At 41.0% G+C, this 17151-nt stretch overlaps 1 protein-coding gene across 1 annotated transcript; it reads right to left on the bottom strand.

Moving 5' to 3' along the window:
* Positions 1-234: 234 nt before the first annotated feature.
* On the bottom strand, positions 235-16699 carry Mtfr2 (mitochondrial fission regulator 2). The gene is made up of 7 exons (XM_057759567.1): positions 16586-16699; positions 10596-10700; positions 9703-9815; positions 5841-6076; positions 3075-3417; positions 1917-2085; positions 235-327 (listed from the first exon to the last, which is right to left on the bottom strand). The coding sequence occupies exons 1-7, from the start codon at positions 16646-16648 to the stop codon at positions 235-237; spliced, it is 1122 nt and encodes a 373-aa protein (XP_057615550.1). The 5' UTR covers positions 16649-16699.
* Between the last annotated feature and the right edge of the window lie 452 nt (positions 16700-17151).

Genomic DNA, 17151 nt, shown 5'->3' with positions numbered 1-17151 from the left:
GAAGCCATATTGTTTAGGAAAATCACTGCCGCATACATTCCATTTTCAGTAGCACGCACACAGACCCGACTCTTCACAGCCAGCTCACTGCCAGAACTTCCAGGGCCAGCGACAAGCATCTGTAAACGTCTTCCTCAGGCTGAGCACAGACGGGTCTCAGGACACGGCCTAGTCACCCTGTCAGAGGCTGTGATTCTCTGAAGGCAGCGGAAGACACCACAGAGCATTTCTGCTCTATCTATCTTTCCAAGTGCAGGCCCAGCTTTCACTTCTGACACCTTGAATAACTGCTTTTATATTACCAGTTCTTCTTAGATCACTGATGTTCTGTTGGAGAAACGTGACATCAAAACTGAAAAAAAGCAAATGTTTAAAATGGATATTACTAAAACGTTAAAAAGAAAAAAGGAGAGAAAGCAAAAAGCCAGATAAGAATAAAGTACTAGATGACCCTTAGAGGTTAGGTTTAGTTCCTTCCATAGCACATAATGAGAGTAATCTATGTCAGGAGCTGTGCTCAGAGCTGAGGACTCATTTCAGAAGCAGGAAGATTTTTGTTATTGCTTGCTCATTCCACAAGTAACTCCATCTAAGATATGGTTGACTCACATAAGCAGAGCACATGGCTACAGAGCTACCTTCCCCTGTAAACAGCCACGTGCTACACAAATGTTAGAATGAAACTCCTACTTCAGACACAGTCTCATTCTTAAGACGCGACTTGTAATTCCAAAAAGAACTACTTTTTGCCTTCCTTGTTTTGTTTGAAGGAGGGCAGGCATTTTGTTGGTTTGTTTTAGGTTACTGGGCATTGAACCTACTATATCGTGCATGTTAGCCTGGCACACTACCACTTCACTAGATCCCTAGCCCTGAATTTCATATACATATAATTTTCTGAGTACACACACAGTGACAACCTTATGGACCGCACCTAACTGACAATGTGCCTTCCTGGAAGACACACACCTCCCACACTGTTATGCTATGTGAGCAGTTGTAGGATTTCAGTTTTCCAGTCTCTCTCTGCTGCAGGGCATTTGAGTGCTATCTACTGATTTCAGAAGCTGTCCCTCCTCCAGTCCTCTTGATTGCAAAGGGTTTATTCTGTCTGACCTCAACTAGACACGTATGAAAATCATCTACACCTTAAAGCACACCTTTTTATGCATCCAATAAACACTACTTTAAAGAAAACGCTGATTCTGGCCAAGTGGCACAAGCCTTTAATCTCAGCAATCAGGACACAGAGGCAGAACTCAACATGAGTTCTGGGCCAGTCAGAGCTACATGGTGAGCCTATCTCAGGGGAAAATGGGCTGGAAATGACTATTATCCTGTTTGCTTTAAAAAAAAAAAAAATGCAAGGTTAACATTCCATTCAACTAAATAATCCAAACCCTTCCTATTTGAAGGCTAACATAATGGAGTATTCACATGCAGTATGGTTAGGCTGACTCCATACACAGCTCTTCCCTAGTCCTTAGCATTTCTAATATCTCATTCACACTACAGATAGCAACATCAACTTAGCACCTACCTAGGGCAAATCATTATAAGCATGTGCATCTGTATGTTTCAAATCATCTTTTATTTCATAAGCTAAAAGCAAAAAAAAAAAAATAATGCAAAGTTGGCAAGAAAAAAAGGTTAGCATTAAAAAAACAAAACTAATGGATAAGCCTGCCATAGCAACTCACAGCTCTATTCTAGCACTTGAGAGGCTAACGGAGGAAGATTTCCCCAAGTGTAGGCCAGCCTGGGTCATCATGTAAAATCTCACTGCAAATAAATAATAGAAAAAAAATAGTGCATAACTTATCCAATATAAATACTTTAAGAGAATCTGTATGGATGCAGAGCCCATCATAAATGCATGCTTGAGAAAGCAAGTAATGCTTTATCCCACAACTTACCCTTGAAGTTTCTGGACTCGAAAATGGAGAACACTCCCAAGATCTATTTTCGTTGTCAAAGGAATCATCCTGAAATGCAAACTTCTTCTTAAGTGCATTGGATATTAACGACACTGGATCCCATTGTAAACTCTGTCTTTTCTTCCGAATGGGTCTACCACCTGGTGACCTAGTTTTTATAAAACACAATTAATATATTAAAACTTTAATGCAATTTTAGCTCTTTGTTCACAAACACAGCAGGAATATGAGCATAATATATTATAATCTAATTAATCTTTAAGAGATTTCTGCCATGAATTAAGGAATCTAAAGAGTACTAAGAATTCAAAATTAGAAAACCAAGAAACCACATGGGTTGGGGTCTCCCGCTGCCTGTCATGACCTGAGGCTCATTTTCACTACTACAAACCAGGCTGGTTGGACTTGAACTTATGATCCTGCTTCTGCTGTCCAAATACAGGGAGTATAGGCATGTGCCGTGATGTCCAGCACAACCGAAGAAAATGTAAAGAAATCTTCAAGAGCCAGGCATGGTAACACACACCTTTAATTCCAGCACTCAAGAGGCAGACACAAGCAGATCTCTAGGCCAACCTGGTCTAAAAAGAGAGTTTCAGGACAGCCAGGGCTGTTACACAGAGAAACCCTGTCTCCAAAAACAAAACAAAAAAACGAAAGAGAGAGAGAGAGAGAGAGAGAGAGAGAGAGAGAGAGAGAGAGAGAGAGAGAGAGAGAGAGAAACTTTTAAGAATGTTTAAAGGATCAGGTTCTATCTCTGAAAAGAACATCATTTGGCTAGTCATTCATTAGTTTGATCATTCAATCAGTCTTCATTGAATTCTAACTATTTAATCAGGCTACTTCTGGAACTTTCCACTGAAGGGTGACCAATATCAGAGAAAGCAAAATGTTGGGTAAAAGGAACTACTGTATTCCTAATTCTTTACAATATGGAGTAAATATAATTAACATACCAGAAAAATGTCAAGTATGGTAAGACAATAAAAGAAATAGTCAATAAAGAACTAAAAGCAATTGTCTCTCAGAGGGTGGCCACAGGAGGTAAGGAGTAAGAGACACACACCAACTCTCAAACAGTTTCTCTTAAAACAACTGATAGAATTTCAGTTCCTTCCCCAAATGTTGGTGACATACCTTTCAATGGGACGGAGTTTGACCTTATTCATGTCCTTTAGAACATCCAGCATGTTTGGAACATCACTAACTCCACAGCTTTCTGAGCAATGGCTACCACTCATCTTGTGAACACCTGAGTGCTGCTTTCCCACGGCAGCTGTTGGGTCATCTCTGCTAGCAGATCCGGGTTGTACAGGAGGAAAACATGGCGGGAGAGAAAACTGAGGCAGAGGTGGTGGAGGAGGAGGAGAAGAAGAAAATACTGAACTTGGAGAGAGATCTGGCTCCTCACTCAGGCCAGCAGTCAGTGATGGCGACAGCGTTTGTTCCATGCTGGGTTCATCACTCAGGTCACAGAAGCCTAAAGCAAAGTAGTCTGTTGAGAAACCAAAACCACACACAATTCTCTGCAGCATAACACAGAGAACCAGTGAGATTCAAACAACAGTGGCCTCTGGGACGCTGCTCAACTACTGCAAGGCAGCCAAGAAAACAAGCCAACCCCGTCTGCCGAGTAAGCCCGAAGAGTGGCCATCTGAAGGGTCATTTCACTCCTAATCCAGTCAGGATGTCTCAGGGCACACCCTAAAGGATGCAGTTTAAAGAGGAAACAAACTGATTCCTAAGAATCCACAGAAAATCTTAACTTCACTCTCCGGTTTCAAAGCAAACACTAACAACTTCTAGTTAGAAGTACTCAAATTGATGTACCCGCTCTAAAATGACATTTGAGAAACGGGTGCTGTCCTGAGATGAGCAATTAACTTTCTCATAAATCTGCTCCTGAAGAGTTAAGAATAAACATCCTTGCTTAAAAACAAAGGGTATACTCATATGATCATGTTATTTGTATATTGTGCACACATAAACACATACGTAAAGTTTTAGTAATCATACTTACACATAGCACCTCAAAACCAAATCAGCTGTGAAGAGAACCCAGTACCTATATAGCTTAGGTCTTGCAGTTTTTAAAAAAAGATTTTGTTTTTATTGTTAATTATGTATGAGGGATAATGTGCATATGAGCACAGGTGACCTTGAAGGGCAGAAGATGATGTCAGATTCCCCTTCAGCTGGGGTTACAAAGGGTTATGAGTCACCCAATATGGGCACTAAGGACCAAATTCAGGTCCTCTGGAACACTGGTATGTGCTCTTAACTACTGAGCCTTCTCTCCAGACCCTAAATTTTATATTTAAAACAAGATACATCTCCAAAAGCTTAAAAAAAAGACATCTGGAAAATATTCACCTGCTGGTGAGAACGTATCAAAAAAAAAAAAAAGAAAGAAAGGAAAAAAAACTGAAGATAAGCCAAAAAGTGGTTCAGCAGTTACAAACACTCATTGATCTTACAGAGGGCCGGGGTTCAATTCCCAGGACCCACAGGGCAGCTCGCCACTGTTTCTGACAGTAGTTCCAGAGGGTCTGGTGTCTTATTCTAGTCTCTGTAGGCATCAGGCATACATGTGGTGCATATACATGAAATACACATGAAATAAAAATATACATGAAATACACATGAAATAAAAATATACATGAAATACACATGAAATAAAATACTTTTTTAAAAAAATTACCTACAGACTAGGGGCTGGAGAAATAGCTCAACTGTTAAGAGCACTTGTTGCTCTAGGACCGGAGTTCAGTTCCCAGCACCCACATGATAGCTCACAAATAATTATAACTCCAGTTGCAGGGGATCCAATGCCCTCTTCTTACATCTGTGGATAGCAGGTACATACATGGTGCACAGACATACATTATAGCCAAACATAAAATAGGACATAAAATAAATATAAAAAGATAAAAATAAAAGCAATTAGACTATAAATATACATGGTCTCAAACCTATTGCTATTCGTTTCTTCCTCTTTAATCTCCATTTTTTCTTTCCTTTTTAAAAAAGTAATAAAGAGCACTGACTACTCTTTCAGAGGACCCCAATTCAATTCTCAGAACCCACATGGGAAATTCAGTTCCAGGGGCTCTGAAACACTCATACACAGATACAAACAGGCAAAAACAAATGCACTTAAAATAAAAATAAATAGATCATTTTAAAAAAATTAGAAAAATAAAAATCATTAGTTTGGGGAATTGGTACTAGGTTTTTTTGTTTTGTTTTGTTTTTTGGTTTTTTGGTTTTTCGAGACAGGGTTTCTCTGTGGCTTTGGAGCCTGTCCTGGAACTAGCTCTGTAGACCAGGCTGGTCTCGAACTCACAGAGATCCTCCTGTCTCTGCCTCCCGAGTGCTGGGATTAAAGGCGTGCGCCACCATCGCCCGGCTACTAGTTTATTTTGTCTTGTTTTGGTGTTTCTGAAAAGGATTTTCATGAAGCCCAGGCTAACCTCAAACTCTGTTGCTACAGATGACCTTGAACTTTTAATCCTCTTGTCTCTACATCCCAAATTCTAGAATTATACACAGTCATGCCATTTTATGCGATACTGTGGATTTAATCCAAAGCCTTGTGAACATGAGGCAAGCATTCTATCAACTATCCCCAGGTTTAGTTTTGGTTTTTGAGACATGGTCTCACACTACAGCCAAGACTGGCTTAGAACTCAAGTCAATCCTTCTGCCTCAGCCTCTTGAATTCTCGAATCACAGACATGAGCTACCACGCCTGGCTTCCAGTTCTTTGCTAAAGAATTAAAAAGGCTTACTTCGAAATCATGACTTCTTAAACAAAGATCTTCAGTGGCACGGACCCCTGCTGTTTGTGTTGAGAAGGATGCTGACTTAGGGATCAGCTCAGCGGCACTCTCGACTACTTACCAGTCTCTTCGCTCTCTCTCCGCTCCTGCATTGCCACAATTGCAGCAATCTGAGCCCTAAGAAAAGTGAGCTCATCTTCAAGGGCAGCTATTTTTTTAATTGCAGCCTCACTTGCTGGCAGATCATTTTTCACTGGTTTGTTCTGTCTTAGAGCAGGTGACAATGGATCCCAAATTAGTTTTGAAGAATGGAAAAGAGCAATTTTCCCTTCCTCCTCCTTTTTCCATAGACCATGTCTGTGGGTGAAAGGAAAGAAGAAACAAAGGGAGGAAAACGTTCAACTGAAGAAAGAAAACTCAGGTAGGCATGGTGGCCCATGCCTTTAATCCCAGTACTTGGGAGACAGAGGCGTGCAGACCTCCGAGTTCAAGGCCAGCCTGGTCTACACAATGAGTTCCAGAACAGTCAAGGCTACACAGAGAAACCCTGTCTCGAAAAAAGAGAGACAGAGAGAGATAAAAAGAAACAGGGAGAGAGAGACAGGGTTGGTTAAGAGCCCACTGTTCTTGCAAAATTAGTATTTTGTTTAGTTTTTCCTTTTGAGACAGGTTCTCATGAAGTCCAGACTGACCCAGCTCCCAGAATACAAGTTGATGGAGGTGGGTCATCTGTCTATGTGTTACTTTCATTGGTTAATAAAGAATCTGCATTGGCCCTTTGATAGGACAGAAAATTAGGTAGGCGGAGTAAACAGAACAGAATGCTGGGAGGAGGAAGGCAGTGAGACACACCATAGCTCTCCTCTTCAAGATGGACGCAGGTTAAGATCTTTCCTGGTAAGCCACCACCTCGTGGTACTACACACATTATTAGAAATGGGTTAATCAAGATGTGAGAATTAGCCAATAAGCGGATGGAACTAATGGGCCAGGCAGTGTTTAAAAGAACACAATTTCCGTGTAATTATTTCGGGTGTAAAGCTAGCCGGGTGGCGGGACACAGCCTGCTGCTCCCGCCACTACACCAAGTCAGGTGTTTCAATCCTGTACTCCAGCCCCAGGAACCCACAGCACCTGCACTCACAATCATTCTCCCTCCCCCACCACATACACATGACAAATTTCTTAAGAAAAAAAAAACGGGCTGGGATGTAGCTCAGTACAGAGTATTGCCTAGCATGTGCAAGGCCCTAGATTTAATCTCTAGCACACAAATATAAACAAGTTAAATAAATCAGAGTACCTCTCTGACCTGAGATGATCCCTAGATTCACCAAGATAAAGCACCTCATATTATTCTTTACTTTTGTATTCATATATAGAATGCACGGCCAATAAGCAGCAAGGAAATGAGAAAATAAATCTTTCCTCAAATTGTAAAACAAAAATAGTTAACCTGTAATTGCTTTACTGATTAACTTTAAATAGTGCAAGTTTATTCAGAAATTCTACATAATTCTGCATAAGTTCTGAAGGGTCTTGCATTTAGGATTATATCATGGTCAGTTTATATCTTCTAAAATTTTGAAAATTAATAAACCAGCTGGATATATAATAAATTTAGCTAAAATCTTTGAATAATTGATATTAAGGATGCTAAAAGCCTCTATATGAATATTCTAACATATTAAGTTAGCATTTCCTAGGAATATAAATACATCCAAAATTTGAAATATAGTCCACTTCAGTCAGTATTCGTGGAGTACTGTTTCAGGAACCCTACAGACACCAAAGCCAATGCTCAAGTTCTTTATATAAAATGGCACCTATGCATATCCTTTGCTCAAATTATCTCTAAAATACCTAAGAGACCCAATACAAGACCTTTATGTTACGTCATTTTTGTAAATATAGCAAAGTATCTGAAATACAACAAAGTCAAGTTTTTGCTTTTGGGAAATTTCTGGAATTTTCTCTCTAAACATTTTTCATCTATAATATTTGATTTCATTGTGTAGAACCCATATGAGAATCCATGGATAGAATCCACATGGAAACCATGAGAGAGGGCTGGATGCATAAATCTAACATTTATTTTTAAATGCTTTATTTATAATACAGAAAATAATATTAACATGACCCTGAAACCCACCTGATAACCCACTGACCCCTAGACCTGGCATGAGGTATAAATATGAACAAGCCTTCAGGGCTCTGCTGACAACTCGGTCTCATTCCACCTGTCCTGGAGCTCACCCAATCACTCACATAGCCAGCCTTGATCAGCAATCCCACGGCTTCCTAGCTGCTCTGGAACCAGTTCAAATATGGTAACAGGAAAAAAAAATACCTACTCAACAACTCAACATAGGTAGAATACAACACTCCCATTAATTCCACAACCTAACTCCAGATGCCCAAGGTCCCACTGCAAAAGTATAAGGAACATGAAACATCAAGACAATATGCCTTCCAAATATCACCAATCCTACAGTAATATTCCTCATCAAAAAGAATTCAAATGAATCTCAAGACAAAGAATTTTGAGAGTGATTATAAAGAGTTCAAAGACTTTGAACAGGAAACAAACACCTAAATGAAGTTAAAGAGGGCTAGAATAAATTCCGGATTGAAGTCCAAGAAAACAGAAACAAATGAAATAATGAAACAATTTGGGACATGAAAAATGAATTCAACAGAAAGACTGAAATATTAAAGCAAATACAAATGCAAATGAAGATGGATATGAAAACTTCAATCACCCATTCCAAATACTCAGTGGACAGCCTTACCAAACAATAGATGGGGCAGAAAGAAAGAGAGAGGAAATGGACCACAAAGTCAAGTAAATGGTAGATTAAAGAAAAGAACACATAGGAACTTTGGGAAAACTGAAAAGAGAAAATCTGTGACTCATGAGAATAGAAGAATGCCAAACCAAAGGCATACATTATCCAATAAAATCATAGGAGAAATTTTCTTAACGTATGGAAATAAACACAAACAGAAATTCCCCCAGGCCACATTATAATTAAAACACTGAATATACAGAAAAAAAGAAAAGGTACGCAACTTTCAAGAGAGAAGTTACAGCCAGGCAGTGGTGGTGAACACTTTTAATCCCAGCACTCAGGAGGCAGAGGCAGAGGCAGGCGGATCTCTGTGAGTTCAAGGCCAGTCTGCTCTACAAGAGCTAGTTCCAAGACAGGCTCCAAAGCTATAGAGAAACCCTGTTTTGAAAAAAAAAAAAAAAAAAAAAAAAAAAAAAGAAGAAGAAAGAAAGAAAGAAAGAAAGAAAGAAAGAAAGAAAGAAAGAGAGAAGTTACAATTCATATAAAGGCAAACTCATTAGAATACCAGTTGACTTTTCAATGGAAATTTTAAAAGCCAAAAGATCTTGGAGCAATGCACTTCAAGTCCTAAAAGGCAGCCCTCCACCCATGCACATGCAGATACCATTAACTGGACTAAATAGATTTTACATCCACAAACACACACACACAAAAAGCACACACACATGTGCGCACACAGGACAATATGAAATTGGGAAGAATTGGAGTAGAAAGGTGAGGGGTAATTTGATAAAAATAAAATTCATTTGTGTATGAAAGGAAAATATAATTTTCAAAAATTTAAATGCAAAATGTAATTTCAAACATATACACTTTAATCCCAGCACTCGGGAGGCAGAGACAGGCGGATCTTTGTGAGTTCGAGGCCAGCCTGGTCTACAAGAGCTAGTTTCAGGACAGGCTCCGTAGCTACAGAGAAACCCTGTCTCAAAAAAGCAAAAACAAAAAAAACAAAAAAATAAACATATACACTAAAAAATGAGATGCCATTCCTATATTAGGAAAATATCAGGACATACCATGTCACAAAAGCAGAACAAAATTGTCCAGTCAGTAGGAACAAACTTCAGGGCATGTAAGCATTCACGTTTTAGGCTACACCCACATCCCAACACATGCATATAATATTACCGATTTCTGAGATAACTGGCTTCTTCATCATTTGCCACACACAAAACATCAGCAAAAGATGGAACAACAGGTTCATAATCATCAGAATCCTCAGAGTTCAAGCGAGGGATCAACTAAAACAAAAATGAAAACAAAGTCAGAGCTCCATCGGGAATCAGGGAAAGCACATGCCTCGTGCTTCATCGTATTGAATGATAACAGTCTGAAACAGAAAAGGGAAAACACTGGAGTCATGCTACTTTACTACCTAAGCAAATAACAACATCTTCTCCCCATGGCTAATCTCATCTATACACAGCAGAAATACAAATAAAGTAAGGTAAGAACAAGCTTGATGGAGGAAGGTCATTGGCTAATAAAGAAACTGCCTTGGCCCATCTGATAGGGCAGAATTTAGATAGGTGGAGTAAACAGAATAGAATGCTGGGAGGAAGAGGAAGTGAGCTCAGATGCAGGGCAGCTCCTCGGAGAGACAGACGCCATGCTCTCCTCTCCAGAGCAGACACGATGAAGCTCTGACCCAGGATGGACGTAGGCTAGAATCTTCCCGGTAAGCGCACCTTGGGGTGCTACATACATGAACAGAAATGGGCCAAGCAGTGTTTAAAAGAATAGATTTTGTGTGTCATTATTTTGGGGCATAAGCTAGCCAGGCAGCCATGAGCCGGACTGTGGGAAGAGGCCCGCAGCTCCCCACTACACAAGCTCCCAGGTATTCTTTGTACCTGTCTTTGGATGTAATTGAAGAAGCAAACACATGTGAGATGACTTATTTCCAGCAGTAAAGGTTCTTGGCTTGCAGGCACATTTCCTTTCCTTCTACCCTATATTCCTGGGAGTGTCCAGGATTACTTTACACACAGGACTTAAACAACATATGGTGACCAACTTACCTCAAAATTAGGTCTTCGACAAGGTTCTAAAGGAAGCACTCTCCCAATCATACGAATGATACTCCGAGCTGACCCATAGTCTTTATTTTGCCAAATCAACAAATCCTATAAATAAAGCTTTGTTTAAATATACTTCAGCTAAATATGTTTATATTTATCTAAGAAAAAAAAAGAGATTCAACAGGTGTAGTAACATTTATGTATTCAAAGAAAACATAATAACATACTTTTAAAGTGTCTTCCTTGAAGAATTAAACTTTTATTAACATTTATCTTGGAAAACAGTTTAGTCAATAAAGTTCACCATGGATACTGAGATCCCAAATTTGATATCTAGAGTCCATGTAAAACAGCTGGGCATGGGGATGTACTCCGGGAACCCCAGAGCTGGGAAGGCAGAGATGGGTAGGTGCCTGATGTCTCCTGGCTAGACAGCCTAGCTGAATTGGGGAATCTTAGGCCAGTGAGAACCCTGTATCAAAAAAGAGGGTGAGGAAGGTTGGAGATGGCTCAGAAGTTAAAAGCACTGGCTGCTTTTCCAGAGGACCGATTGATTCCTAGAACCTACTTGATGGCTCACAACCATCTGCAGGCCCAGTTCTAGGGGATCTGATGCCTCGCTCTTGTACACAAGTGGTGCAGACACACACACAAGCAAAATATACATCAAATTAAAAAAGAAAAATGAGTCAAAATCCTCAGGAATGACCCGTGGCCTCCACTTCATACATATGCAAACCCATTCTCACTCAGACTGGATATATATCTGTGGTGTGGATATATATATATATATATATATATATATATATATATATATATATATATGTATATATGCAGGGGTGTGTCTATCTCCACCCCAGCACTTGGGAGGCAGAGGTTGGATGATCTCAAGCTTGAGACCAGGCTAGGCTACAATAAAGACCCTAGCTCAGATACCTAACTGAACATCTTGGAGAATGTGATGGCTATTCTTGGTTGTCAACTTGACTACATTTGAAACTAAATCCAAAAATGGAGGGCACACCTGTGAGGAATTTTTTTTGCCTAATTTGAAGTAGGAAGATACAACTCTACTCTGGATCTTGATGTGGGAAGACACATGCTTTAATCTGGGCCATACCTTCTCCTGGAAGTCTATATAAGGACTTGGAAAAAGAAAGCTTTTGCCTTTGCCTGCCTGCTCCTGCCTTGTTAGCAAGCCATCCCTTGGCTGACGGAGACCACTTCTAGGGTTCCAGCGGGTCCCGAAGGCCAGCAGAGGCCTCTGGTGGGCTGAACAGCATCTGCGTTCTTACACTCTCCATTCACAGCTGCCCACTGTTGGATTAGCTAGATCGTAGCCTGTAAGTCATTCTAATAAAGGGAATAAAGCCCCTTTCTATACATAAAGAGATTTATTTATTCTGTAAGTTCTGGCTAAAACTTTATGCAGAAAAGTTCTCTCTCTCTCTCTCTCTCTCTCTCTCTCTCTCTCTCTCTCTCTCTCTCTCTCTCTCCCTCTCCACCTACAAAAGAATTCCACCTTTTGAGGCAAAAACTGGCCATTTCAGCTATGTGTGGGTTTATATATAACCCCAACAACTCAGCAGGTTTAGAAATAGGACTCTTTGAGCCCCAAATTATATGACTACCCTGGGCAACTTAGGGAGATGAAAAAGAAGGTTAGAGATAAGAGAAACATCCAGCAATTTCCAAAAAAAAAAACAAAACAACAACAAAAAAAACCCCGACATCCAGAAAGTACAGAAAGTACTTGTTACTCCTTTTAAGAGAGAGATGAAAAGAACAGTAAATCAGATCCTAAACAACTCAGAGTTATTTATATATGGCAGCTTGAATATACTGGAAACTGGCTCTTTATAAAGCATTTAAACTGAATGTGCTACTATAACGTAAATATTCTGTCCTTATTAGTGTAAATTATAGCACTCTCCCATTAGGACCTCATGAGAATATTTTATAAGTAGTACAATCAGTAATCAGATAAAAATAGTCACAATTTTAGAACTCAAAAGAAAACCTGGATTTCAGAATCACTGGCAATCAGGATATGGTCCAGGTGAAAAAGTTGAGATAGGAGAGTTTTTTTGAACCTGATATTTCAGACAGAACTCTCACAAATTGCCCAGACTAGGCTTAAATTCAATCTGTACCCCAACTTGAGATCTTCTGGCCTCACCCTCAGGAGGAGCTGGTAGTACAGACTTGGGTCCCTCTGCTCAAACCTAGACACCTGACTCTGACATTGAGTCTGTCACTAGCCTCAGCCTCTCATCAGCTCTCCCAGCCCGGTCTCCACAGTGCACTCCAAGCAGTCAATATTCCTTGTTTAATCATCCTGTAAGGCCCCTGCTACCGGAGCCTGCTCTATATCTCCAATTAAGTCGCCCACTACTCACCAACAAAATATACATTCTTTGGGGTCAGGCAAATTTTCTCATGCCCAAAACAAGCCGCTATCTAACTGACTTACATTCACTCACATGCTTAGGAGGTCCTGACCCAACTTTAGACTCAAGACTGGTTTAGTTTTACCTGTTCTTGATTACACAAGTCATGCCCCCTTCAAGTTTGATTGTAAGCTCTTGTCAGCTGGCCTGAGTATTATACAATGGGACACATCAGTGACAGGAGCCTTTGTTTCATTTGCACATTTCTTTCCTCCATTAATATGAGGGCAAGCCCTGACAACTTTTAATTTTATTTGCATCCTTCAGGGGAGTAACTGTCACCATGGATAGGAGTGCCACCTCAGTTGCTCTCCAGAAAAATATAATACAAGTACATATATGACATAAGCCACCCGACATTGGGCGCCATATGTCAAGAGTTTCTGCTGTGATCCTAGCTGTGGTGGAGTCCTGCATCCCAGCATAGGACTGTGAGGATTAGAAAATGTTAAGTAGGAGGGACAGAGGTAAGAAAGAATCACAGAAACATAGGGTAGCACCAGGATGGCAACTCAGTGCCTGCTGCATAATGAGTTCTGAGTCTGCCCCACGTTTAATTTTCCATACACCTTTATACCCCAATACAAAAATGGGTGGGGTGGGGGGCAAAAGACTGCTTTAACATGATACAAAGGACAACTAGAACAGTTACCTGCTTCAATACTTTGAGACATCAAGCCATTGACCCGTGAGAAAAGTATTCTGTTATTTAGGCAGTGAACCCACCCTAGACCAAGTATCCTAAAGGCAGCTACTCCTGAGGTCAAACCTGCTGTTTCAAAAGAAGCATGCTTGAATTCTCTGACCTTTGGTCAGGGTGGAAAGGATACACCTCTATTAGCCTTCTCAATGTCTAAAACAACAAGGCTGGGTGTGTAGCCACAGTTGCTGTTCTCAACTTTGAGCAACCTCAAACTCTCTAACCTTCAGACAAGATGGAATAGGCTCACATTTTTTGGCCTCCACACATATATCAACATATAATGAATATTTTTAAATTACTAATAAAATTTTACCTTTTTTTATTAGGTCTTCAAAATGTGTTATTTTATGCCTATAGCAGAACTTAATTCAAATATTTAAAGTACTTAAATGTGGCATGAGGCTGGGTATCCTGGAATATGCCTGTAATCCCAATACTTGGGTTGTTGGGGCAGGACAGAAAATTAAAAGCCATCCTGGCTTGTATTTTAGCATATATCAAAACTCTGTATCAAAACTTAAAAGAAAAAGGTAAGGCAGGGAGATATGGCAGTAGCTCTCATATCAGACAGTACAATTTAGGAGAAACACATCCTAGACCTATAAATATTACAATTTTGGGAGACCGAAACACGTCTATTGAAAGTACTCTACACTCAGCTGTACAAAGTCTACTTATAATTCCTAAGGACCTAGGTTCAATCCACTCACATGCAAAAAAAAAAAAAAAAAAAAAAAAAAAAAAGGAAAAAGAAAAAAAGCAGGGGAGATGGCCCAGTGAAGCATGATTAATAAAAACTCAGAGAGAAACTGGGGTTCTTCCTAAAAATCTGAAAAGCAAAACAGCCAGCCCCTGGCTCTTACCCTGACCTCAGTCCTAAATGACAATCCTGCCTCCAGGAATCTCAGAATGAGACTGTGTCTGAGAGTTGTCTCCTCCCATCTTATATTCCTCTTTATTACTTGGATTAAAAGTGTGCACCACTGGGATTAAAGGCATGCACTGCCCGGTTTCTATGGCAACTAGTATGACCACTGGGATTAAAGGTATGTATTACCACTGCCTGGCTGTAAGGCTGACCAGTGTAGCTGTTTTATTCTTTGATCTTCAGGCAAGCATTATTTATTAAAATACAAATGAAATGCCATTACACTTCACACCAATACAAACCCTGACTAAGGCACTCCCTCTGTTGTATCCCTTATTGGGTTTTGACCTAAAAGAGTAAACAGATTACTAACCACCTTCCCAGCGTTTTTAAACTATCAAAACTATCAAAGTTACACTATTGCAAATTCACCTTTCTCCCACCTAAAGAGAAGTAACAATTAAATGTCCACACAGAGGTTTTCTTTCCCTGACTAACTGCATTTAGGAGCCTTGCTCATTCTGAGCCACTGATCTGCACAGCACCAGTCCAACTTGATGGCTTTTTGTTCTGAGATGCAGTCTCACTGAGCTGAGTTGCCCAAGCTGGTCTTCACTCACGCTGCAGCCTAAGGAGGCCTTGAAGGTGATACCTCAATGTCTCTCACAACTAAGATTCTAGGACTGTACTACCAGACCCTGGTGTTAAGTTGTTCCCTTTCTGCTGGTGTGATCAACACAATGACCAAAAGCAACTTAGGGGAGGAACAGGTTTACTTGGCTCACACTTCCGTCCTACTCTGAGTTACTACTGTTGTGATGAAACACCGTGACCTAAAGCAATTTGGGGAGGAGAGCTGTCAAGACAAGAACTTAGACAAAGCAGGAACCTGGAGGCAGGGGCTGATGCAGAGGCCATGGAGGAGTGCTGCTTACTGGCTTGCTTTTCCTGCTCTCTCACAGAACCCAGGACCCATTAATCACTAATTAAGAAAATCTCAACAGACCTGCCTACAGCCTCATCTTATGAAGGCAATTTCTCAATCAGGGTTCCCTCTTCTCAGATGACAATAGCTTGTGTAAAATTGACGTAAAACTAGCCAGCACAACTTCTCTGTCCCAACTCATCAGTGAGGTAGGTCAGGCAGAAGTCAAGCAGAAACCACTGGGTCATGCTCAACTAGCTTTCTTGTATACCTCAGAACTCATTTGCTGAAGAATCAGGTGTCCTTCACAGGCAGCTTTCAACAGTAAAGACAATCTCTTAGAGACAAGGCCAGAGGCCAATGTGACCTAGGCAGTTCCTTGCAGTTCCCTCTTCCCACGAGACTTTAATGTCCAGTCGACAAAAACTAACCAGGGCAGAAAACGTGTTCAAAATGACACACGACAACCCAACTTGATGGTGGACATCTATAATCCCAGCCCTTGGGAGGTGGGGATAGAACAGGGACAGCATGGGCTACAAGATACCCTGGCTCAAAACAACGAGACCCAAGAATAAAGTCAGCAAAATCCAGACATTTAGCCTGCGCTACACAGTTGGTTTCTGCCAAGGCAGCAGCCTGCCTCTAAGGTCATAGGAGGTATGTCATCACCTGTCGCCAAGTGCCTTTCCACCATCAGCTGTGCGACATGTGCATCCCGTAGAAGTGCCTACCAGGCACAGCTTGCTCTCTTGCCTCTTTTCCTGTTAGCTCTCTTCTTTCTCTTATTTCTACCCTATCTGTCTGCCTGCCTGCCTCTCTCATGTCCCAACTCCGACATGGCCTTTCACGCTACCTCTCCACACTCCCCAAATAAACCTCTTGTACTAACTCTGTTGCACGTAGCGTGTTTGTTTAGTGGCATACATTAGTAGGGCCGAAAGGTAACCCACTTCACCTTTTTTCATTTATCATTACATACATGATACCTTGCCTTAAAACGACGAGATCCAAAAATAAACGAAATTCATTAGAGACATTTACCTGGTCTACAGGAACACCAAAATATGCCAGCATGTTTCTTAATATGCTCAGTAAGAGAGACATTGGTGAAGCAAGTTCAAGGCAACATTGTTCGTTAGTACCCTAGAAGAGAAGTTATCAATAATTACGCTTATAAGTAACAGCCACGTAGATCGCAGTAAAGAGCCTAACGAAGCCACCAACCATCAAGTGATTGCTCCTGGAGAGCGTTTATTTTGAAGGAAGAGGAAGAGAAAGAGAAAGTGTACGGGGATGGGAGGGAGGTTGGAGAACACTAACAATGAAATTTCACTGTTACGTTAAAACCTCACCGAGTGTTTGTAAAGAGACTCTGCCAAGTCAACGTGCGACAGCCAAGCTCACGGTCCCGGGAGCTCGGTCGCCCCGGGAAGTTTTCGGCACCGCACCGCCACTCTTTTCACACCCGCCCCTCCGTCACCGACCGCTGACCGGAAGCCACGGGGCACGGCGGAGCCAGCGCCGCTCGCCTTCCCGCTGCGCTGCACGCCGCCAGGACGTCCGGGACCTTCCAAAAGCGCCGCGACGCCGGTGCGGGGCTGCCGAGG

Source organism: Chionomys nivalis, chromosome 2 (assembly GCF_950005125.1).
Source record: "Chionomys nivalis chromosome 2, mChiNiv1.1, whole genome shotgun sequence".
NCBI classification, from domain to species: Eukaryota; Metazoa; Chordata; class Mammalia; order Rodentia; family Cricetidae; genus Chionomys; species Chionomys nivalis.
Note: the sequence above shows the minus strand (reverse complement) of the source record. Positions and strands in the feature narration are given on the sequence as shown.

Excerpts from the sequence above, each read along its gene's own strand:
- Mtfr2 (XM_057759567.1), bottom strand. The coding sequence starts at position 16,648 with ATGTCTCTCTTACTGAGCATATTAAGAAACATGCTGGCATATTTTGGT. Across the intron at positions 9,816-10,595 it reads GTCGAAGACCTAATTTTGAG|TTGATCCCTCGCTTGAACTC; the intron begins GTAAGTTGGTCA and ends TTTTTGTTTTAG. Across the intron at positions 328-1,916 it reads CGAGTCCAGAAACTTCAAGG|AACATCAGTGATCTAAGAAG; the intron begins GTAAGTTGTGGG and ends TTTCTCCAACAG.